The sequence below is a fragment of the Eumetopias jubatus genome, unplaced genomic scaffold (assembly GCF_037043125.1).
Source record: "Eumetopias jubatus isolate StellerSeaLion01/CBP00866 unplaced genomic scaffold, mEumJub1_p1.0 scaffold_1, whole genome shotgun sequence".
Lineage (NCBI taxonomy): Eukaryota > Metazoa > Chordata > Mammalia > Carnivora > Otariidae > Eumetopias > Eumetopias jubatus.
In genome coordinates this window covers 104423133-104447014 of record NW_028274807.1, presented here as the reverse complement: position 1 = coordinate 104447014, position 23882 = coordinate 104423133, and the positions used below count along the sequence as shown (strand labels likewise).

The 23882-nt window shown below is 37.8% G+C and overlaps 1 protein-coding gene across 1 annotated transcript in view; it reads left to right on the top strand.

The window, feature by feature from the left end:
• Positions 1-23882, top strand: part of RSRC1 (arginine and serine rich coiled-coil 1) — a 429365-nt gene that overhangs the window by 4066 nt on the left and 401417 nt on the right. The window contains exons 2-3 of the mRNA XM_088023061.1: positions 9780-9977; positions 10934-11059. Of these exons, the coding sequence (XP_087879187.1) occupies positions 9780-9977; positions 10934-11059 (324 nt within the window). The remainder of the gene's footprint in view (positions 1-9779; positions 9978-10933; positions 11060-23882) is intronic.

Genomic DNA, 23882 nt, shown 5'->3' with positions numbered 1-23882 from the left:
TTCCTCCACCAACCAGTTAACTTTAATGTGGGAAACTAATTTGCACCCAACCTGTGAATGCCTTCACCTTCAGGGTAGAAGAAACACCGATTTTAATGCATTTTTGCAAATAAATCATTAGAGTTTAATCACACACGACTCTATATAGACACAGTCCCATGATTTATTATCGTTGGGCTGGTTTCCTCCTCCCTGAGTGAGATAACCAATTTTGCTACGTGTGGTGTCTTAAACATAACTTCCTACGATGCAGATTTGTTTACTGATTATCTAAGACGATAGCGACGATTACTAAGGCAATAACACTTTTCAGTCTCCACCTTTATTGCTTTTTGGGAACAAGAAAATCAAATAAGCAAGCACGCAAACCCAACACCAAACAAAAAATTGGCGGCGTGACAATCTACTCCTTCGGCACTCCTCTAACTCCTGGCAGCCTCTATCGATGCACTCGGAAGCTCGGCTGACGCTGCCTGGCGCTGGAACCAGGAAGGCGGTGAGCTTAAACTGAAGCAAGTTCGGAGAACGGCAGCGGCGCCCAGATTTGAAGGAACGTTTCTTGGTCTGTGGCGCTTGCAAGTCCACGGGAGGCGTGAGGCCGAAGGCCGCGACCCAGGTGATGCCGGTATCTGGAGCCCGGGAGGCGGCGCCTGCGGGCGCAAGGTTCCGAGGCCCTGCTCCGGCGAGAGGCAGCGCGGGGCCTGGCGAAGTCCGCCGGGAAGGCGGCGTGGAGTGCGGTTGGAGGGGGTGGGGGGTGGTGGCCGCGAGGCGTGCGGAGCGGCGCAGTACGCATGCGCCCCGCACCTGGCGCTTTCTGACCCCTGAAGTCCGACCTGGGGCCTTCGGGTGGTGGGTTGCTGTAGAGTAGTGCGCGGTCGCAGGCCTCAAGCTAGGCCTTCTGTCTGGTGGTGGTGGTGAGGGAGAGTTAACTAGCTCTTCGTTCCCTACACAACCCACACCTCCATCCGCATCCCCAGTCCCTGGTCCTCGATCACTGCTTTTGAGTTTCTGTGCTCATCTTGCAGTACGTGGTTGGTGCTTCGTCACTAGCTATAGGTAGGGTGGAGCAAGAGGGAGGCTGCAGCCTGGTGCATTCTACCCCACTCACTCTGCTGTCGGTGCTTGAGATCCACCTCTTTCACTCCCTATCCCCCTTCCTGGCTCGCACTCTTGCTGAGAGATAGGTGGTGCTGGGTGAGATAGATTTTCTAACTTCCTGAACGTATAAATATACTCGCACTAAACGCTCCCCATTTCCTTGACTTCAGAATTTGTGGCCTTGTGGTCATATTACTACCCTTAGGGGCTACCTTAAGAGCACATGGCGACCCTTAAACTCTGTTTACTTTGGTGAGAGGTTATAATGCACTATTTATACATGTTGCTGACTCATGATTCTAGGTCAACCTTAACATAATTTCTACCTCAGGGGTTATATATATTTAAATGTACACTGGAAACCTAAATTTTTTTGTTACTGCGTTTTCAGAATTAGCACCAACCTATTAGAGTTTCAACTAACTAGGTACTGGGTATTTACATAAATTTAGTATCTTTTGCGTTACAAAAAAGTATTCCAGCTGTCATCTTTGAACGTAGACATAAAAGCTCTAAGTGAAGAGGATATGCAGAATTCTCAGGTTTAAGGATTTGAACAGATATGACAGGTGCAACCTTGTGGGGAAACTGTGTATCCCTTCTAGCCTTAGAGTTGTTACGTTCTTAAGTAAGAGCTAAAAATGTTTGAAATAGAAAAAAAAAATAAAGGCAGCTGGTACCTATTAATTGGCCTTACCGATTCCACCAGTCTTAGCAGAGAGTTGTGTTATGAGTTGGAAAACTTCTGTAATGACTTTGTTACAGTAGATATATAGATATATTTTCTGCTTTCATTTTCAAACCATTGGGGAGAAATTCTTACGACTGATAATGCTTTTTAAAAAAAGATGCTAGTCTACAAATTTTTAGTTATGATAGGAGGAGTGTTTTTGAGAATTCTGTATCTCTTTTGAATTTTGCTGTGTTACCTTAAATTAGAATTTTACCACAGATCTTTCTCTGCTTTTGCATGGTTTTGTACTTATTTGTGGATTTCTTCCTATGCTAAAATGGTATTAACCTCACTTTTACTTTACCTCTTTGAGGTGGATTTCCCATTGACATGACTGTTCTTTTTTTTAAGCCATGTGTCCAAGATTTAAAAAGTATAGTTTGATATACTAATGAATGAATAGTGGAGAAATAATTATAAACTGTCATGTTCTCTAGGAATCTTTGTTCTCTCTAACTGCCCGTTTTCTGAAAAAGGCTAACTGCTTCTTGTTAAGCAGAGGAACTACTTGTGTATGCCTTTGAGCTTTCTTTTGAATAACCACATCTTGGCTTCATGTCTTCAGTCAGTCACTTAAACTTTACAATGAGATGTTTTTGTAAATGGATGTTCTGCTGTAGTTGTTACCTGTCCTGGTTTCAGTTTTGTAGTGGGAGTATTTAGGTGAGGTTTGCAACCATGAGACTGTAATCAGGGAGTACTAGAAGACAGAGTGAGGACAGAAAACCAAGAGCTTTAAGAGTTCTGTACCTGTAGTTGCATTTTCTGTTTACAGGTAGATTGAAAAATTGTTAGCTTGTGGGGCTCCTAAAAATCTCTGCTCAGTTCATTATTGCCCTTATCCTGGGGGAGTGGGAGAGGGAGAAGCAGGCTTGCCGCAGAGCAGGGAGCCTGATGCAGGCCTCCATCCCAGGACCCTGGGGTCATGACCTGACCTGAAGGCAGATGCTTAATGACTGAGCCATCCAGGCACCCCCAAAAGACAATTTTTGGATCCACCTCTCATTTGCTTTTGTTCAGTTTTCTGAATAAGTATTTGAAGTTAACTATAATAAAGAAATGTAGTGGGCTTTTGCAGTCTCTTAAGATTGATTATACTTCAGAGTAATTTTTCTGAAGTGTAAATATATTACTTGAAAATACAGTTTGGTGACATGGATTTTAAACTTTTTTTTTTACTTAGTGTCTCTAAGGAAGGGTTTTGTATCTACCATTAACTTTTCTGGGTTAAATGTAATCATTCTTCGATTATGGGTGAATTATGTTGTTTGAAATTAAAACAGGAAGATTTATACCCACCTCCTATTCTCTTTTTTTCTCCATTCAACAAGATACATAATAAGATCTGTGTCCTTTTCTTTCTAATTCTTTATGCTTTATATAGGGACTTAATAAGCTGGGCAAGAAAGGAGAGTGGAAATAACTGTAGATACCTTAGAGCAGTGGTTTTCAAACTTTCTAGTTTTGGATTCCTTTACACTCTTAAAAATTATTGTGGACCCCAAGAACTTTTATCTACGTGGACTCTATCTATAAATATTGCCCTACTAGTAATTAAATGAGCAAATTTTAAAATATTTATTAATCCACTTAAAAATAATAAGCCCATTACATGGTAACATAAATAACACATTTGATATGAAAAATAACTACATTTCCAAAACAAACTTAGTGAGAAAAGTGGCATTATTTTCCACTTTTGCAACTCTCTAATGTCTGGCTTAATAGAAGACAATTGGATTCTTATATCTCCTCCTGCGTGCAATCCATCGTGATGAGTTATTTTGATTGAAATATATAAAGAAGATCTGATTCACAAAGATATGGTATTGGAAAAAGAAGTATTTTAATAGCCTTTGCACATAATTACTTCTTTGATACTACACCAAAACTTGACAAGTAGTAGTTTGTTTCTTTCTTTCTCTTTCTTTCTTTCTTTCTTTCTTTCTTTCTTTTTTTTTTAAGATTTTATTATTTATTCATGAGAGACAGAGAGAGAGAGGCAGAGGGAGGAGCAGGCCTGATGCGGGACTCAATCTCAGGACCCTGGGATCATGACCTGAGCCGAACAAAGGCAGACGCTTAGCTGACTGAGCCACCTAGGTGCCCCTCAAGTAGTAGTTTCTTAAAAGTTGGTTGTAATCTGGTATTTGAAACCATGTCAGTGACTTCATAGTCTATCACATTAAAATATGTAGGTTTGTCTTGCACTGTGAGTGAATTTTTTTTTTTACCCATGCATGATTCTGTGAGATCCTGAATTGGCCTATGGGAGAACAGTGGTTCACTGAGTTATGCATACCTTCTAAATTTTGACAGTCTTTATTATGTAATTAAAAAAAATTCACATCTCTTAATATCACCACTGATCTCAACAGAGAAATCTTCAAGTACTGACTGGGAAGCCACTCTCGTGGTGGATACAAGTTATCCTAAATTCTCACTTTTGCTTGAGAGCTCAAATTTTATCATTGGCAACAAATAATGTCAGTTTTCCTTGAAATGAAAGACTCTTTTCATTCAGTTTTGGGCAAATGTCTGCCTAATACCCAAGTCTGAATAGTCATAGTTCTTTAAAAATAGTGTTTCATGATAAAAGCTAGTTCAATTTGAAATTCATTTGTATAAACACTTTTTCTCAAAATAACCATTATTCTTTAGTATGCAGTAGCGGGTAAGTGTAGTTCCCATTTCATCACACAGGATATTAAAAAGATGTGTGCTCAAGGGTTGAAATTTAATGCAATTAATGATTTTTATTGTTTTATCAAGGACATTCTTAAGTGAAACTGGCTTAAAAAAATTTCTTTTAAACTGTGTGTTGCCTTGAAGAATATAATGATACTAGTGAAGTTTGGTGCCGTTGCCTTGATTCCTGTTAAGGCACCTGCTGTTTTGCCTGCTATTGCTTTTATTTACATCATCAGTACAAAAGTCAACACAGGGAAAAGGTAAATCGTGTTTCAGTGTTAGAGTGAAGATAGTTTTGACCTCTTAGATCGCCTGAAAGGGTTTTAGAAGGACCCTCAGGGGTCTATGGACCCCATTTTGAGAATTTCTGTTACACTTCTAGCACAAGCTAGAGGGCAAGGATTTTTGTCTCTTGTTCCCTGATGTATGTCTTATACCTAGGTCTGCTATCATCCTGAGACTTTATACCTATCTCTAGTATTAGATTTTCTGACTCTGGATCATCTTTGTTGGTTTACTCTCTCCTTTTGGTGGAGCACATCCTCTAGTAGCTTCCTAAGAAACGGTGAGTGCAAGGTATAATTTTGAGATTGCATATTTGAACGTGCCTTTATTCTTTTTTAAAAAGATTTTATTTATTTATTTGACAGAGAGAGACACAGCGAGAGAGGGAACACAAGCAGGGGGAGTGGAAAAGGGAGAAGCAGGCTTCCCGCTGAGCCGGGAGCCCGATGTGGGGCTTGATCCCAGGACCCTGGGATCATGACCTGAGCAGAAGGCAGACACTTAACGACTGAGCCACCCAGGCGCCCCGAACATGTCTTTATTCTGATCTCTTATTAGATCAGTGAGTGGGCTGGATATTGAGAGGTTGAAAGTCATTTTCACTTAGATATGTGAAGGCAAGTCTCTTTGTTTTCTGTGTTGCTGTTGAGAAGGCTTTTGTGATTACCCCATTTTTTTGTTGCTGTTGAGAAGCCTTTTGTGATTACCCCATTTTTTTCTCTTAAGAAGTTTCTAGGATTTATATATGGATGTTGTCTGAATTTTTTGGAGATATGTGTGGTATATGTCTATTTTTTTTCTTAAAGATTTATTTATTTTAGAGAGCTCGCATGTGAGTGGGGGAAGGGTAGAGGGAGAGAGAGAATCCTCAGACTCCCCACTGAGTATGGAACTTTAGGTGGGGAGGGGACCTCAGTCCCAGGAACCTGAGACCCTGAGCCCCTGAGATCCTGAGCTGAAACCAAAAGCTGGCCACCTCACCGACTAAGCCACCCAGGTGCCCCTGGTGTATATCTTTTATTAATTCATTGTCCTGGGGATTTAAAGCAATCAATATCTTTCAGTTCTAGAAATTCTTTTGAATTGTTCTTTGGGTATTTTTCTTTATCTCTTTTCTGTGTTCTTTTTTTATGGAATGCATATCGATTGGATATTGGACTTTCTGGATTGATCCTCTTTTGCCTCCTCTTTTTTATCTTTTTCTTTCTACTTTCTGTGAGTCCTTTGACCTTATCTTCTAACCCCATTGTATTTTTTATTACAAATTATCATTTGTTTAAAGCTTTCCTGTTCTTTGGGTGTTCCTCCTGTTCTTGTTTGCTGGATCATCTTCTGTTTCTGAGGATAGTAACATTAATTTTTTTCTGCTTGTTCCTTGTTTATTGCAAGTTGCTTTTTTTCTTTCTGTTTTGGTTTCTGTCTCTTATGATAAAGGCTTTCATCACGTGACTAGTTATCTTTTGTTGTATAATCGCTAAAAAGTTTAAAAAGCTTATTGAGAAAAGTTTACTGTTTAAGGTTTGGGTTTGGTAACTGGTGGGCATGGTTATAGGGTGATTGGATAAGGGCCTGGCCTTTTTTGGGGGGGGGGACCTTCAAATATTTATATACCTTTTTTCAGCTACTGTTCAGGTTTTGCAAAGAATCCTCTGCCAGAATTCTTGGATCCAAGCTCACGGAGTGCTGCAGTATTTACCATTAGATTGAAGACCTTCACTTTCCTTTAACTTTTAGTTTAGCATCTTTCTGCCCTCTTTTATGTGCCCCTGGACCTGTGCTTCATTGTTTCATTATTTTCTTAAAAAACCCCACCTTTCCTGCTGGGATTGGGGAGGAGTAGTCACTTCTCTGGTTTGGGTGGGGGAGGGGGCTTGGGAGATTACTTCTTTTACAGATTTTCAACTCATTCTCTGTGTTTTAGTCTCATGACCTGTTGTGCCTGCTGTGGTATCTGGTGTCTCAAATTCCTGAGCCTTTCTGATTTTTGCTGTGTGAATTGGCTTTTCACTTGTTGGAATTCTCTGCAGTTGTGTGATATTCAACTTTCTTAGCTCCAAATCCGCCATCTGGTTTTCATTTGCTAAAAATTTATTGACATATCTTGTCTACTGTTACTGTTGTTTTCTCTTTTAGTCTCTTAATTCTTGTGAATTTATACTTTTTTATCCTTTCACTCTCATTTTAGTATTTTTTAACCAGATAATAAGATTATAATAAAAACTCATCTTAAATGGTTATTTGTTGGTTAAGAAAATTCATAACTGTCTAAAGATGAAAACAAGAAAGGAAGGAAAAGCCAGGAAATAGGAAAACTTAGGTGATTGTTATAATTCAATTATGTACACATTCTTTAATGGAAATATACATACACACAGATGTTATATATCATATATATGTGTGAATATTTAAATATGTATATATGTACATTTATATTGTCTATATATGTATAATTTCATAATCATAGTATTTTGAAGCTGGAAAGGGTCATCATGATCTTTTTTTTTTTAAAGATTTTATTTATTTGAGAGAGAGAGAATGAGAGAGATAGAGAGCACGAGAGGGAGGAGGGTCAGAGGGAGAAGCAGACTCCCAGCTGAGCAGGGAGCCGGATGTGGGACTCGATCCCGGGACTCCAGGATCATGACCTGAGCCGAAGGCAGTCGCTTAACCAACTGAGCCACCCAGGCGCCCAGGTCATCATGATCTTTTAACTAGTGCAATTTCATTTTTCAGTGAGGAAACTGGCTTAGATACACTAGTGATTTACTGAAAGTTTCAAAACCAAGTGTTTCCAATATTTTGTTAACTGTAAAATGTTAGAACTGTGAACATCTTGAAGGTTCAGAACTATATTTAAAGTCTAATTCTGGTTCTAGGTAAATAGCTTAGAATTTTGAATTTAATCCTGACAGCAATTTTCAAGTCGTATTGTATTAGAGTCAAGGAGGGGATGGCTCCTCTGACAATTCTGAAAACAAAGCTGTAATTGAACACATTGCTTTGTTTATAGCAATGGTATTAACTTATTTTGAATAAATATTAAAGGGGGAGACGAACCATGAGAGACTATAGACTCTGAAAAACAAACTGAGGGTTCTAGAGGGGAGGGGGTGGGGGGATGGGTTAGCCTGGTGATGGGTATTAAAGAGGGCACATTCTGCATGGAGCGCTGGGTGTTATATGCAAACAATGAATCATGGAACACTACATCAAAAACTAATGATGTATGGTCATTAACATAACATAATAAAAAAATTAAAGGGAAGCATGAGATTTTTATTTATCTGATCCATTAACTGTTTATGTTAAACATTACATAAGATGGATCTTGCTTTTATGTGACATTGAAAGATAGCTAATAACTACTTTGGTAAAATAAGTGAGATTGTGTATAAGTCTCTGAAGGCTAACTTTGAAGTAAGACAAGTAAGCTGCTTATAAAATAAGTTAATTCTTAGGTATAAAAACCTTGAGTTATTTTTATGTATGTTTTTTCCTTTTGTATAATAAATATACAAACGTTGCCATAGCCATATAGAAAATTGTGTAAAATAAAAAAATTACCCAGTTTCATCACTTTAATATTATCAGTTATTTTGGGGGTAGTTGGTTGAGAGTTGGTGGCTCAGTCGGTTAAGAGTCTGCCTTTGGCTTAGGTCATGATGCCAGGGTCCTAGAATCCAGCCCCATGTTGGGCTCCCTGCTCAGTGGGGAGTCTGCTTCTCCCTCTTCCTCTCCCTCTGCTCCTCCCCTCCACTTGCGTTCTCACTCTCTCTCTCAATTAAATAAATAAAATCTTAAAAAAATTATCAATTATTTTCAATTTTGCTGTTACTCATATGTACACACATACATATACATATATATATATTGGGGGGGAGGGACGGGGAGAGGGACAGAGAGCATCTTAAGCAGGCTCCACCCCTAGCACAGAGCCTGACACGGGGCTTGATCTCACAACCCTGAATCGTGATCTGAGCTGAAATCAAGAGTTAGACACTTAACCTACTGAGCCACCCAGGTGCCCCTCATAGGTGCATATTTTTGTAAATTGTAGTCTCTGTGGATATGGTTTTAATAATGTTATAATGAATAGTTTCATGAATATAGTTTCCTTTTAAGAAAAACTGCAGATAGATTCTTAGAAGTAGGATTGCTTTGTCAAAAAAAATCAACATTTTTATGACTCATTTTTGTGAACTAGCAGTGTGCAGAATTTACTGACTTCAACTTTAGTACTTTATTAATAATTTTTTTTTAAAGATTTTATTTATTTATTTGACAGAGAGAGCACAAGCAGGGGGAGTGGGAAAGGGAGAAGCAGACTCCCCGCTGAGCAGGGAGCCTGATGCAGGGCTCAATCCCAGAACCCTGGGATCATGACCTGAGCCAAAGGCAGATGAGACGCTTTACGGACTGAGCCACCCAGGTGCTCCCAACTTTAGTACTGTAGTGAACATTTCTTCCCTCCCTCAGATTTCACCAGTGAAATGGTGATAGTGCATTGTTTCAGTTTGCACTTTGTTGATGCCTAATGAGGTTTTATCGATTTAAAAATTTAGAATTTTTAGTTAGAAAAATGTAATTCTAAAAGATAGTAAAATACTTTTTATATTTAAGGAATGTGGAAACGAAGGATTAGTGGTTGATCCCTAAACCAAGTATTATATAATTAATGATAAGTGCAACTTACAAGAAAATTATTATGAGGTGTTCTCAGGATTAACTCTTTTGAGAGATATTTGGAAAAATTATGGACAAATTTAAACTGTTCATAAATTATAAAAACAATTGATAGTCCTAGAAGACTATACTACAGCAATTTCTCATGTCTTGTCAATAAGCCAAGTACATTTAAAGCTTTACTTTAAATGAGACCTTTTAAATTTTTATAGAGTTCTACAAAAATTATGTTAAAATTCATCCATTGTGCCATTGTGCTAGAACTAATTTTCTTTGAATTTGAACTTAGAGAAATGGGACGCCGGTCATCAGATACTGAAGAAGAAAGCAGAAGCAAGAGAAAAAAGAAACACCGTAGACGGTCATCTTCAAGTAGTTCTTCAGATAGTAGAACATATAGCCGAAAGAAAGGTGGAAGGAAATCAAGGTCAAAGTCAAGATCTTGGTCCAGAGATCTTCAGCCTCGCTCTCATTCATATGATAGAAGGTGATTTTCATAATTTTCACTTACATAGTAATGAGAGTAACATTCTTTGGAGTTCATATGTTTTTGTACTTTTAATTTTTCTGGGTAAAACATTTTTGTTTTAGTAGTTATATATTTATGAGGGTTAAGTCCCAACCTAAAAGTTTTTTTTGTTTGTTTTTTAATTTTTACTTTTTCATTTGGGTATGTTATATTAGTTTCAGGTTTACAATTTAGCGATTTGACAAATTTATATATTATGCTATGTTCACAAGTATAGCTCCCATCTGTCCCATTACATTGCCATTACAGTATCATTGACTGTATTCCTTATGCTCTGCTTTTTGTTCCTACGTTTTACTCATTTCATGACTGGAGACCTGTATCTCCCTTTCCCCTTCACCCATTTGGTACAGCCCTTCCCTCCCCCAAAGGTTTTCCTTTTTGCCAGGCCCAATCCATGGGTCTAGTGTCTTCTTCCTTTGTCTATTCTTTGTAGGTGTAAACTGGTATAGTTCTTGTAACATATTATCTGATAATATTTGGAAGGATTGTATACTACTGAGCACCCCTAATGTCTTTATTAGTAGCTGATCCAATCACTAAATTAGGAATCAATCATCTGACTTCTCAACAGGAGTAACATTTTATCTCTATTTGCTTCTAGGAAGGATTTAGAAATAGTAAAAATGAGATAATTCTTTAGAATCTAGATGATTTCTCTTTAATGGTTATAAAAAATTTTTTTTTAAAGATTTTATTTATTTGAGAGAGAGTGAAACAGGGAGAACACGAGCAGGGTGAGGGGCAGAGGGAGAAGCAGATTCCCCGCTGAGCAGGGATCCCAATGTGGGGCTTGATCCCAGGACCCTGAGATCGTGACCCGAGCCGAAGGCAGACACATAACCGACTGAGCCACCCAGACGCCCGTAAAAATTTTTTTTGTAGCAATGACACTTGATTATATTTTATTTCAGACGCAGGCATCGATCAAGCAGTAGCTCTTCTTATGGCTCTAGAAGAAAACGAAGTCGAAGTCGTTCAAGGGGTCGAGGGAAATCCTATAGAGTTCAGAGATCTAGGTCAAAAAGCAGAACAAGAAGGTATGCCATCTCAGATATTTATTGCTTTGTAACAGACTATTTCCAAACTTAGTGATCTAAAGCAACAATCACTTAAGTTCTCATGATTTTATGATTTTGACTGGGTTCAGCTGGCAGTTCTTTTGCTAGTCTCATCTGGGGTCACTCATCCTCATTGGCTTCTCATCCTCCGTTAGGCCGGACTGGGCTTTTTCACATGATGGAGGTAATTGTTGAGGAATGTAAGCAAAGAAGCTGTAAAACCTTTCAAGATCTTGCCTTGGTGTGTTATGGAATGAGTTTGTGTCCCCCATAAATTCGTATGTTGAAGTTCGAACCCCCAATGTAACAATATTTGAAGATAGGGTCGTTATTGGAGGTATTTAAGGTTAAGGTTAAATGAGGTCATAGGGTGGAGCTTTGATCCTCTAGGGCTGGTGGCCTTAGAAGAGGAAGAGAGAGACTTTCTCTCTGTATGAGTATGCACTCAAAGGAAAGGCCATGTGAAGACACAGTGAAAGGGTGGATATTTACCATCTTTTCAGCCGGGAAGGCAGCCCTTACCAGGAATCCAATCAGCTGGCATCTTCACTTTGGACTTACAGCCTCCAGAACCATGAGAAATACATTTCTGTTGTTTTAGCTGTCCGGTCTGCAGTATTTTGTTATTGCAGCCAGAACAGACTAATACACAGACTAATACTCCACCTGTGTTTTTTTGCTGTGCTCAAGGGTCAGTAATAGAGAAAATAGCCTATCTGGAGTCAGTTGTACATTTGGGCAATGGTAGAAAATTTGGTTGAATAGGATGGGGACTATGGTATTGATGGACTTGATAAAAGGAGGCATTCAGAGATTATTGAAGGTTTTTGAGCAGAAGAATGTTAGGATGAAAAGCATTTTAGGCAGATCAGTTTCTTTTCTCTGCTTAGTTCTTCATACTACTATTAGGCTCTACTTGTGGGGGTATATTAGCAGCCTAGTTTTGTTATTTAGGGCACAAAATTTTATAAATCATTGTGTGAATCTGAAGTTGGATAATAGCAGTAAAGTTCAAATGTTTAGCATTCTGGCCTTGTAAATAATATTTGGCCTCAGCCTCCTGTCATTTGTCATACTCCATGGCTAAGCCACTCTGGTGTTACATGCCTTTTTTTTCCATTCAGGTCCCCAAGTTGCTAGCTTTGTTTCTTTGAGCATGCTCTTTCTTCCCCCTTCTTGCAGTATCTGTACTTTGTGAAGCCTTCCTATTCTTTAAAGTTTAGTTCTATTTAACCTTTAGTTCTTTCTCAATCCTTTTTTGATTTTTCACTCCCAAGTCAGATTTCATCCTTCCTTTTTTGACCCCCCCATCAGATGTGGTTCCTGATTTTTAACAGTTATATTTTGAATACTATTAAATATTGAATACTTTTGTTATTCTCATATATTATAAGTTCTTGCAGGGGGATCCTCTTATTACCTAGCAAAATGCCTTGCCTGGTGAACATGCCTTGATTTGAGTGAATGTTTAACTGGGGAAATGAAGTTAGGTAGAGCACTTGGTTTTGTAGCAAGAAAATGTTTTATTGTTCTATTGATTTGTAGAAGGAAAGCTTTATTTTGGATGTATTGATTTATCTACAAAAAGGCTGATTACCAGAAAATAACTTCAATTGAAGTTTCCATCAGTGGGAACAAAAATAATAATTCATGCTTTTTATGGTGTTTTTTAGTTTATAAAGTATTTTCACATATACTCCCATATATTCACATGTATCAGTCATTTATAGTTTCATTCCAAGCATCAGGGTCTTAACGGAGGGAACTTTTGTAACCATTGGAAGGGCTCAGGGAATTAGGGAAGCTGTCACTGATTATTTTAACTTGAAGCATGGCAGCTGGTTGTTTGCTCAGAAGTCACTGGGAAGTTTTAAGTACTCTCAGTTTGTAGCACTGAAGTGGGTGGTTCTCAAGATACTCACCTGGAAGCTGTTTTTCTGCCCAGTTATCTACTTACAACTGTCTCCAAAGGGAAATGTTAATTTCTTTTCCTTTGCAATGCAAAGAAGACCTTAAAAAGAGTAGCAGTGATGTCTAGTTAACCACAAACTATCTAGCACATACGCATTTAGTAATTTGAGTTTTGTAACTCTGTCAAGATGTCATGTACAGGAATACCTTTATTTTGTATATTAGAAAACAAGTTCAGAGGTTTATTCAAAACAGCAACTTCTAATCAATCTCTTGCTTCGACACTTTGGCATTTAACTACAATAACTAATCTGGAGTCACTGAAAAGTCTTAAATTTTGAAAATACACATTATTCATGTCCTATATATATTGTTTTGGAAAATATATTTTAGGAATTTATTCTTCAAAATGCTTGAACTAAATGAGTTTAATCTTGGTGTAACAAGAAAATTGAACAACTCATTCCTTGAGTTAACCAAGGCTATTATTTATTTATTTATTTATTTAAGATTTTATTTATTTATTTGACAGAGAGAGACACAGCGAGAGAGGGCACAAGCAGGGGGAGTGGGAGAGGGAGAAAAGCAGGCTTCCCGCAGAGCAGAAAGCCCGAGGAGCAGGGAGCCCTATGTGGGGCTCGATCTCAGGACCCTGGGATCATGACCTGTGCCGAAGGCAGATGCTTAACAACTGAGCCACCCAGGCACCCCAAGCCTGTCTAAACAGAGAAGATGAAAGTAGTGAGTTTTTCAAAGAAAAAAGTACTATATGATTCTAAATCTGAAGGTGTGTTGTTAATGATCTCTGCTTTTTAATAGAAATGAGTGATTTCTGTTGTGGTAAGTCAAAACTTCCAAAAACCTTGTTACATATGTAAAAAGTAATTGAAAGATAAAACATGTTCTGGGGGATGGCAGGAGGGAAGTCAAATGTGTGAAGTTTGCTGCAGTTTCCAGGGATAAGTTATAATTAGGTGATTACAGATTTTAATACAATTTTAATATAATTTTTACGTTCTCAGAGTATTCAAGTTGTGATATATATCAGTTCCTTTTGCGACAGTGAGGAATCTGCTCCTGTTATCCACAGTATATTTACTTATTTCTTCATTCTAGAGTACACAGAATAGTTTCAGAATTGCTGATATATACCCCCGTAAAAAAACAAACACAAACAAGAGTCAGTAATTTTTTTTTTAAAGATTTATGTATTTATTTTTATAGGGAGAGAAAGAGAGCAAGAGCGTGTGCTCCCACAAGCCTGAAGGGCAGAGGGAGAAGGAGAGAGAGATCTCAAGCAGACTCCCTGCTGAGCATGGAGCGCACATCGGCTCTGCGCCGAAACAAGAGTTGGATGTTTAACTGCGCCACCCAGGCGCTCCTAGAGTCAATAATTTTTTATGCTTTTTATCTTTACTGTGGGGGTATGTTCTCTTCCTCACTTCATTATGGTTAGTTTCTTCAAAGAGTTAGGTTTGTTTGTTTTTGTTTATATTTCATCTTAACTTTTTTTATCCCCCTAAATTTAAAACTTTAGTTTGTCCCCCCTTTATTTTTTATTTTTTATTTTTTTAAGTTTATTTATTTATTTTTATTAATCTCTGTACCCAACATGGGGCTCAAACTCACCATCCTGAGACCAAGAGTTGCATGCTCTCCTGACTGAGCCAGCCAGGCACCCCTCCTCCCTTTATTTTAGTAGGTGAAACATTAATATGGTTCCAACACACAGCACTATACTAGAAAGGTTTACCAGAGAAATAGCACTCCCCTTTCTCCTTTTATCTTATTCCTAAGCACTCCATTGGTAACTAATCCTATTTGTGTTTTAGCTTTCCTCTGTTTGTTTTTAAACAAAGCAGTATTATATCCATGGCATACTGTAGACATTCTTTTGTACTTTGCTCTTTTTGTTTACTAATATATCTTGGAAAGGATTCCATGTCCATTAATAGTAATCGTTCTCATTTTTTTTTTTTTTAATGGCTGCTTAGTTTCTCCTTGTGTAGCTGTATCCTAATTAGTTTAACCTTTCTCCTAGCTATGGACACTAAGGATACTTCCTATACTCTGTAGTTACTAAAAAGCTGCCATGGGTAACCTTGTACATGAGTATTTTTGTATTGTTGGAGGTATCTTTTCAGGGTAAACTCCTAGAAATAGGATTGCTATAGGAAAAGGTAAATAAATTTGTAGTTTTGTTAGAAATTGCCAAATTCCTATCAGTACTGTATGAGTCCTGTTTCCTCACAGCCTCATCAATAGAATGTGTTGTCCTATTTAAATGTTTGCCAATCTGATAGATGAAAAATGGTTTTGTAATGTAGTTTTGGTTTTCATTTCTTTTTATCATAAGTGAGGCTGAACATCTTTTTATATGTTTGGGGGCCATTTTTCTGTCGTTTTTGTGTGTGAATTTTCACTTCACGTCTTTTGGGTTTTTGGTACTTTTTTTCTTTAATTTTTAAGAGTTACTAGGTAGATTAACCCTTTAGCTGTAATACAAATGGCAAATATTTTCTCTTAGTTTTTCAGTTGTCTTTTGTCTTTGTTCATGCTATTTTTTGGCTCTGCACAAGCTTTTTTACGTGGTCAAATTTATCACTCAATACATCTTTCCTTACATTCCTTACATTCAGAATATAGAGAAATTCTTTCCTTACACCCAGATAAAGAGGAATTCACTGATGTGTCTTTTTAGCGTACCTGTTTATTTCATTTTTTTACATAATATGTCTTTCATATATGTGGATTTATTCTTGTCAATGATATGAGGTATGGATTATTGTTTTCCTTTTTCAGTTGGTTGTTTATCACATCACCATTTATTAAAAAAGTCCATCTTTGCCCCAGTGATTTATGATGTCCCCCTTTATTGATACAGTAAATTCCATTACTACTTGGGTCTTTTTCTTGACTATGCGTATTCTACTGGTCTGCTTTTCATTTATGCAGTAGTACCACACTTCTAATTATAGAAACTTCATACTCTGTGTGTGTCTGTATTTTATTTTATTTATTTTATTTTTTTTAAGAGAGTTGGGGAAGGGGCAGAGGGAAAGAGAGAATCCCAGGCAGGCTCCACACGCATTGCGGAGCCCAACCTGGGGCTCGATCTCATGACTCTTGAGATCATGACCTGAGCAAAAACAGGAGTTGGTCACTTAACCAACTGAGCCACCCAGGAGCCGGAGAGAGACACAGCAAGAGAGGGAACACAAGCAGGGGGAGTGGGAGAGGGAGAAGCAGGCTTCCCGCCGAACAGGGAGCCCGATGTGGGGCTCAGTCCCAGGACCCTGGGATCGTGACCTGAGCTGAAGGCAGACGCCTAACGTCTGAGCCACCCAGGCTCCCGGAGAACTGACATCTTTATCATGTTGAGTTGTTTTAGAGCAGAGGGATGGTTTTTCATTTGTTCTAGGCAAGTTTTTTTGTGATTCAGGAGTGTTTTAAAGTTTTTCTCATATAAATCTTGCTCATTTCTTCTTTTTTTTTAGCTCAGCATTATTGTGCCCTTTCTTTTACAAAGCGTGTGTGTGTGTGTGTGTGTGTGTGTGTGTGTGTGTTGTAAAGATTTTTTTATAATGATTAAACAATTTTTCTTAAAAAATTTATTTATTTGAGAGAGAGAGCACACAAGCAGGGAGAAGCAGGCTTCCTACCGAGCAGGGAGCCCAACACGGGGGTCAATCCCAGGACCCTGAGATCATGACCTGAGCCAAAGGCAGACCCTCAACCAACTGAGTGGCGCCACCCAGGTGCCCCTGTGTGTGTTTTTTTTTTTACAATGTTACATTAGTTTGTACAACATAATGATTAGACAAATTTATAACAAATTTATATGTTATGCTAAGCTCACCACAAGTGTAGCTATCACCTGTCACTGTACAGCACTCTTATAACACTCTTGACTATATTCCCTATGCTATACCTTTCATCCCCATGAAATATTTATTCCAAAACTGGAAGACTCCCACTCCCACTCCTTTTCACCCATTTTGCCCATCCCTCAACCCCCTCCCCTCTGGCAACCCTCAGTTCTCTGTATTTATGGGTCTATTTCTGCTTTTTATGTTTACTCATTTGTTCTGTTTTTTAGATTCCACATACAAGTGAAATCATACGGTATTTGTCTTTGACTGACTTATTTCACCCTCTAGGTGTTGCAAATGGCAAGATTTCATTCTTTTTTATTTTATTTTATTTTTTTATTATTATGTCAATCACTATACATTACATCTTTAGTTTTTGATGTAGTGTTCCATGATTTATTGAAGATTTCATTCTTTTTTATGGCTGAGTAATATTCTATTTGTGTGTGTGTGTGTGTGTGTGTGTGTGTGTGTGTGTACACGTACATATATGTATACATACAGTATTTTTAATTTTTTTTTAAAGATTTTATTTATTTATTTGAGAGAATGAGAGAGAGCATGAGGGGGGGAGGGTCAGAGGGAGAAGCAGACTCCCTGCTGAGCAGGGAGCCCGATGTGGGACTCGATCCTGGGACTCCAGGACCATGACCTGAGCCGAAGGCAGTCGCTTAACCAACTGAGCCACCCAGGTGCCCTATTTTTAATTTTTTGAGGAAACTGCATACTGTTTTCCATTGTGACTGCACAAGTTTTCATTCCCACGAGTAGTGCATGAGGGTTTCCTTTTCTCTACATCCTTGCCAACACTTATTTCTTGTCTTTCTGATTCTAGCCATTCTGACAGGTATGAGGTGATATCTTAATGTGGTTTTGATTTGCATTTCTTTGATGATAAGTTGAGCACTTTTTCATTTGTCTGTTGGTCATCTGGATGTCATCTTTTTTAGAAAACTTAGATAAGTCCTCTGCCCATTTATTAATTGGATTGTGTGTGTGTGTGTGTGTGTGTGTGTTTTGGTGTTGGGTTGTAGAAGTTCTTTATAGATTTTGAATATTACCTCTTATCAAATATATTATTTCAGTAGTTTACCCTTTTGTTGATGGTTTCCTTCACAGTGCAAAAGCTTTTTATTTTGGTGTAGTCCCCAAAGTCTATTTTTGCTTTTGTTTCCCTTCCCTCAGGAGACATATCTAGAAAACTATTGCTAAGGCTGATGTCCAATTATTGCCTGTTTTCTAGGAGTTTTATGGTTTCAGGTCTCACATTTAGGTCTTTTTTTTTTTTTAAAGATTTCATTTATTTGACATAAAGAGACACAGCGAGAGAGGGAACACAAGTAGGGGGAGTTGGAGAGGGGGAAGCAGGCTTCCTGGCAGAGCAGGGAGCCCGATGTGGGGCTCGATCCCAGGACGACCTGACCCGAAGGCAGATGCTTAACGACTGAGCCACCCAGGCACCCCTCACATTTAGGTCTTCAATACATTTTATTTTTGTGGATAGGTAAGAAGGTGGTCCAGTTTCATTTTTTTGCATGTAGCTGTCTAGTTTTCCCAACACCATTTGTTGGAAAGACTGCTTTTCCCCATTATATGTTGCCTCCTTTGTCATAGACGAAATCATATAATCATGGGTTTATTTCTGGGCTCTATTCTGTTCCATTGACCTATATATCTTTTTTGTGCTAGTACCATACTGTTTTAATTGTTATAGTTTTGTCATGTATCTTGAAATCAGGGATTGTGATAACTCCAGCTTTTTTTTTTTTTTTTCTTCTTTTTTTCCCCTCAAGATTCCTTTGGCTCTTTAGGGTTGACTGTGGTTCCATACAAATTTTAGGATTGTTTGTTTTCTAGTTCTGTGAAAAATGTTGTTGGTATTTTGATAGGAGCTGCATTAAATCTGTAGATTGCTTTGGTTAGTATGGACAGTTTAACAATATTTGTTCTTTCAGTTCATGAGCATGGAATATCTTTCCATTCGTTTGTGTCATCTTCAGTGTCTTTCATCAGTGTTTTATAGTTTTCATTTGTGATTGATTTCTAGTTTCATACTGTTGTGGTTTGAAAAGATGCATTTTATGATTTCAGTCTTTTTGAATTTATTCAGACTTGTTTTGTGACCTAAAATGTCATCTGTTCTGGAAAATGTGCCATGGGTACTTGAAAAGAATGTGTATTCTACTGTTTTTGGATGGAGTGTTCTGGCTATATGTTAGGTCCATCTGGTCTGATATGTCATTCATAGCCACTGTTTTCTTGTTGATTTTCTGTCTGGATGATCTATCCATTGATATAAGTAGGTGTTAAAGTCCCCTGCAATTATTGCATTACTGTCAATTTCTTCCCTCATCTGTTAATAGTTGCTTTATGTATTTCGGTTCTTTTTTATGTTGGGTACATAAATATTTACAATTGGTATGTCTTCTTCTTGGATTGTTCCCTTTATCATTTTGTAGTGTTCTTCTTTGTCTCTTGCTACATTATTGTTTTAAAGTCTAATTTGTCTGAAGTTAATACTGTTACCCCAGCTTTCCTTTTGCTCCCATTTGCATGGTAAATGGCTTTCTCTCCCCTCATCTTCAATCTGCATGGGTCTTTAGTTCTGAAGTGAGTCTCTTGTAGGCAGCGTGTTGATGGGTCTTACTTTCTTAAAATTTTTTATTATGTTCAATTAGCCAACATATAGTACATCATTAGTTTTTGAAGTAATGGGTTCAGCGATTCATTAGTTGTATATAACAGTGCTCATCACAACACGTGGCCTCCTTAATACCCATCACCTGGTTACTCCATCCCCCCAGTCCCTTCCCTTCTGTAACCCTGTTTGTTTCCCTGAGTCCAGAGTCTCTCATGGTTTGTCTCCCTCTCTGATTTCTTCCCATTCAGTTTTCCCTCCCTTCCGCTGTGGTCCTCTGAGCTATTCCTTATGTTCCACATATGAGTGAAACCATAAGATAATAGTTTTTCTCTGCTTGACGTATTTCACTTAGCGTAATCCCTTGCAGTTTATCTCTTCTGTCACTTTGTGTCTTTGATTGGAGCATTTAGTCCATTTACATTTAAAGTAATTATTGATAGGTATGTACTTATTGCCATTTTGTTCCTTGTTTTATGGTTGTTTTTGTAGTTCCTCTAGGTTCCTTTCTCCTTCTCTTGCTCTCTTTTTTTGTAATTTGATGATTTTCTTTAGTGTTCTGCCTGGACTGCTTTCTCTGGATTTTTTTGTGTATCTGTTATAGGTGTTTTGTGGTCAACATGAGGTTCATATATATCTTATGCATATAGAAGTTTATATTAAGTTGATGGTCACTTAAGTTTGAACCCATTCTAAAAGCACTAAATTTTTATTCCCCTCCCCCCATGTTTTATGTATATGATATTGTACTGTACATCCTTTTTTTTTTTTAAAGACTTTTTATTTATTTATTTGACACACAGAGAGAGAGTGAGAGAGAGCACAAGCAGGGGGAGCGGCAGGCAGAGGGAGAGGGAGAAGCAGGTTCCCCACTGAGCAGGGAGCCTAATGCGGGTCTCGATCCCAGGACGCTGGGATCACGACCTGAGCCAAAGGCAGCCGCTTAACTGACTGAGCCACCCAGGTGCCCCCCCCCCCTTTTTTTAAAGAGGTTAGAGAGTAACAGTGTGTATTAGATTATTTATTTATTTATTTATTTGACAGAGAGAGAGAGACATACAGCGAGAGAGGGAACACAAGCAGGGGGAGTGGGAAAGGGAGAAGCAGGCTTCCCGCTGAGCAGGGAGCCTGATGCAGGGCTCAATCCCAGGACCCTGGGATCACGACCTGAGCCGAAGGCAGTCCCTTAACCAACTGAGCCACCCAGGCATCCCACTGTACATCCTTTTATTTTGTCAGTCTCTTGGTTGATTTTTACAGATATAATTGATTTTATTGCTTTTGTGTTTTAACCTCCATACTGATTTATAAGTGGTTAATCTACTTTCATTATGTTTGTATTTACCTATGAAATTTTTTCTTTCTTAATTTTCTTATTCTTGATGATTGCTTTGTCTTTCCACTCAAAGAATTTCCTTTAATGTTTCTTATAGGCTGGTTTAATGGTAATGAACTTTGACTTTTGTTTGGGAAATTCATTATCTCTCCTATTCTGAATGATAATCTTGCCAGGTAGAGTATTTTTGGATTCAGTTTTTTTTCTTTCAACACTTGAATATATCATTGCCACTCACTTCTGGCCTGCAGTGTTACTGCTGAAAAATCAGCTGATAGCCTTACGGGGTTTTCCTTGTATGTAACTTTTTTCTTTTCTCTTGCTGCTTTTACAGTTCTCTGTTTATCACTACTTTGTATCGTTTTAATTATTGTTGTCTTGATGTAGACCTCCTTGTCTTAATTTTTTGGGGGGCTCTCTATTTCCCAGACCCGAATATCTTTTCCCTTCCCCAGAGTAGGAAAGTTGTCAGCTATTGTTTTTTTAAAATAAATTTCTTAGCCCCTTCTCTCTCTTCTCATTTTTTTTTTTTAAAGATTTTATTTATTCTTGAGAGAGAGACAGAGAGCACAAGCAGGGGGAGTGGGAGAGGGAGAAGCAGACTCCCCACTGAGTAGGGAGCCCGATGTGGGGCTCCATCCCAGGACCCCGAGATTGTGACCTGATCTGAAGGCAGACACTTAACCAACTGAGCCACCCAGGCATCCGTCTTGTCCTCATTTTGAGTTAATTTTTGTATGTGGTATAAGTTAAGTGTTTATCTTCATTATTTTGTATGGGGATATGGTTTTTCCCAACATTTATTGAAAAGACTCTAATTTTCCCATTGTGTAGACATTGTGAAAATCATTTGACCATATACACAAGAGTTTATTTCTGGACTCTCTTCTTTTCCATTAGTTTATATTTCTGTCTGTATGCCAATACCAATCCTTTGATTACTATAGCTTGTAATATATTTTGAAATCACAAGTGTGAGGCCTTCAGCTTTGTTCTTTTGGTAGATTGTTTTGGGTATTTGGGGTCCTTTGAGAGTCAAAATCAATTTTAGAATTTTCCTATTCTGTGAAAAAGGCCTTTGAGATTTTGATAGTATTTGCATTGCATCTGTTGATAGCTTTGGTAGTAATGACATTTTAACAATAAATATTAAGTCTTCCCATGTCATGAACATGGGATATTTTTCTACTGTGTCATCTTTAATTTTTTTCAGCCACGTTTTCCTGTTGAGTGTGTGTATACAAGATTTTTACCTCCTTAGTTAAGTTTATTCCTTGTTTTGTTCTTTTTAATGATAATGTGAGATTGTTAATTTTCTTTCCAGTTTGCTCATTGTTAGTGTAAAGAGACACAACTGATTTTTTTTAACACAACTGATTTTTTAGTGGTGATTGTGTAACTTGCAACTTTATTGAATTTGCTTATTCTGACTCTGTGTGTGTGTGTGTGTGTGTGTGTGTGTGTGTTGTGTAATCTTAGGGTTTTGTACATTTAAGATCATGTCATCATGTAATTTTACTTTGTCTTTTCCAATCTAGATGACTTTTATTTCTTTTTCCTGCTTAATTTTCTGGCTAGAAATTCTAGTACTATGTTGAATAGAAGTGGTAGAGTGTGGGCATCCTTACCTTGTTACTGGTCTTTGAGGAAAAGATTTCAGTTTTTCACTGTTGAGTATGATGTTAAGCTCTGGGCCTTTGGTATATGAACTTTATTATACTGAGTTACTTCTATTCCTAATTTGTTGAGTGTTTTTACACAAAAAGATTTAATTTTGTCATTTTTTTATATCAATTGAGATGATCATGTGATTTTTGTTCTTCATTTTGTTAATGTGGTATATTACACTTACTGATTTTTGTATATTTAATGATCCTTGCATTCAAGGACAAAACCCATTTATTTATGCTCTAAAATTACTTGAATGTGCTGTTGAATATGATTTGCTAGTATTTTGTTGAGTTTTTTGCATCAATATTCAATATAGATATTGGTCTATAGTTTTCTTGTATTATCTTTGTTTGCTTTGGTATCAGGGTAATAAAATGAGTTTGGAAGTGTTCCTTCCTCTTTAATTTTTTGGAAGAGTTTTAGAGGGATTAGCATTAATTCTTTTTTAAATGTTCACCAGAATTCTCCAGTGAAGCCATCTGGTCCTGGGCTTTTATTTGTTGTGAGGTTTTTGATTACTGGTTCAGTCTCCTTGCTATAGGTCTGTTCAGATTTTCTGTTCTTCATAATTTAGTCTTGATAGATGTGTATTTGTATGAATTTATCCATATTTTTTTGTTATCGAATTAGTTGGTATATAATTGTTAATAGCAGTCTTGTAATCCTTTTTATTTCTTTGATATCAGTTGTAATTTCTCCTGTTTCATATCTGATTTTAGTTATTTGAGTCTTCTTTTTTTCCTTAGTTAATCTAGTTAGGGTTCTGCCAACTTTGTTGCTCTTTTTAAGAAGGGGACTCTTAGTTCCACTGACTTTTTTTAAAAGATTGATTGAATAACTAGAGAGAGAGAGAGAGAGAGAGAGATTGAGAGAGAGCATGTACATGTGAGTGGTCAGAAGGGCTGAGAGGGAGAATCTCAAGCAGCCTGCCTGCTGAGGGCAGAGCCCGGCGTGGGGCTCAATCCCACAACACCCGCAAGATCATGACCCGAGCTGAAACCAAGAGCTGGTTGTCCAGCTGATTGAGCCATCCAGGTACCCCTTGTTTCACTGACTTTTAAAATTGTTTTTACTGTACTTCATTTCATTATTTCTGGTCTAATCTTTTTTTTGTTTGTTTTAAAGATTTTATTTATTTGAGAGAAGGGAGAGCTGGGGGAGGAGCAGAGAGAGAGGGACAAGCAGACTCTTTGCTGTCGGGAGCCCGATGTGAGGCTCAGTCCCACAACCCTGAGATCATGACCTGAGCTGAAATCAAGAGTTGGTCTCTTAACTGACTGCATCACCCAGGTGCCTCCCTTCCGTGTGATCTTTATTAATTATTTCCTTCTGCTAAGTTTTGGTGTAGTTCTTCTTTTTCTAATTCCTTGAGAT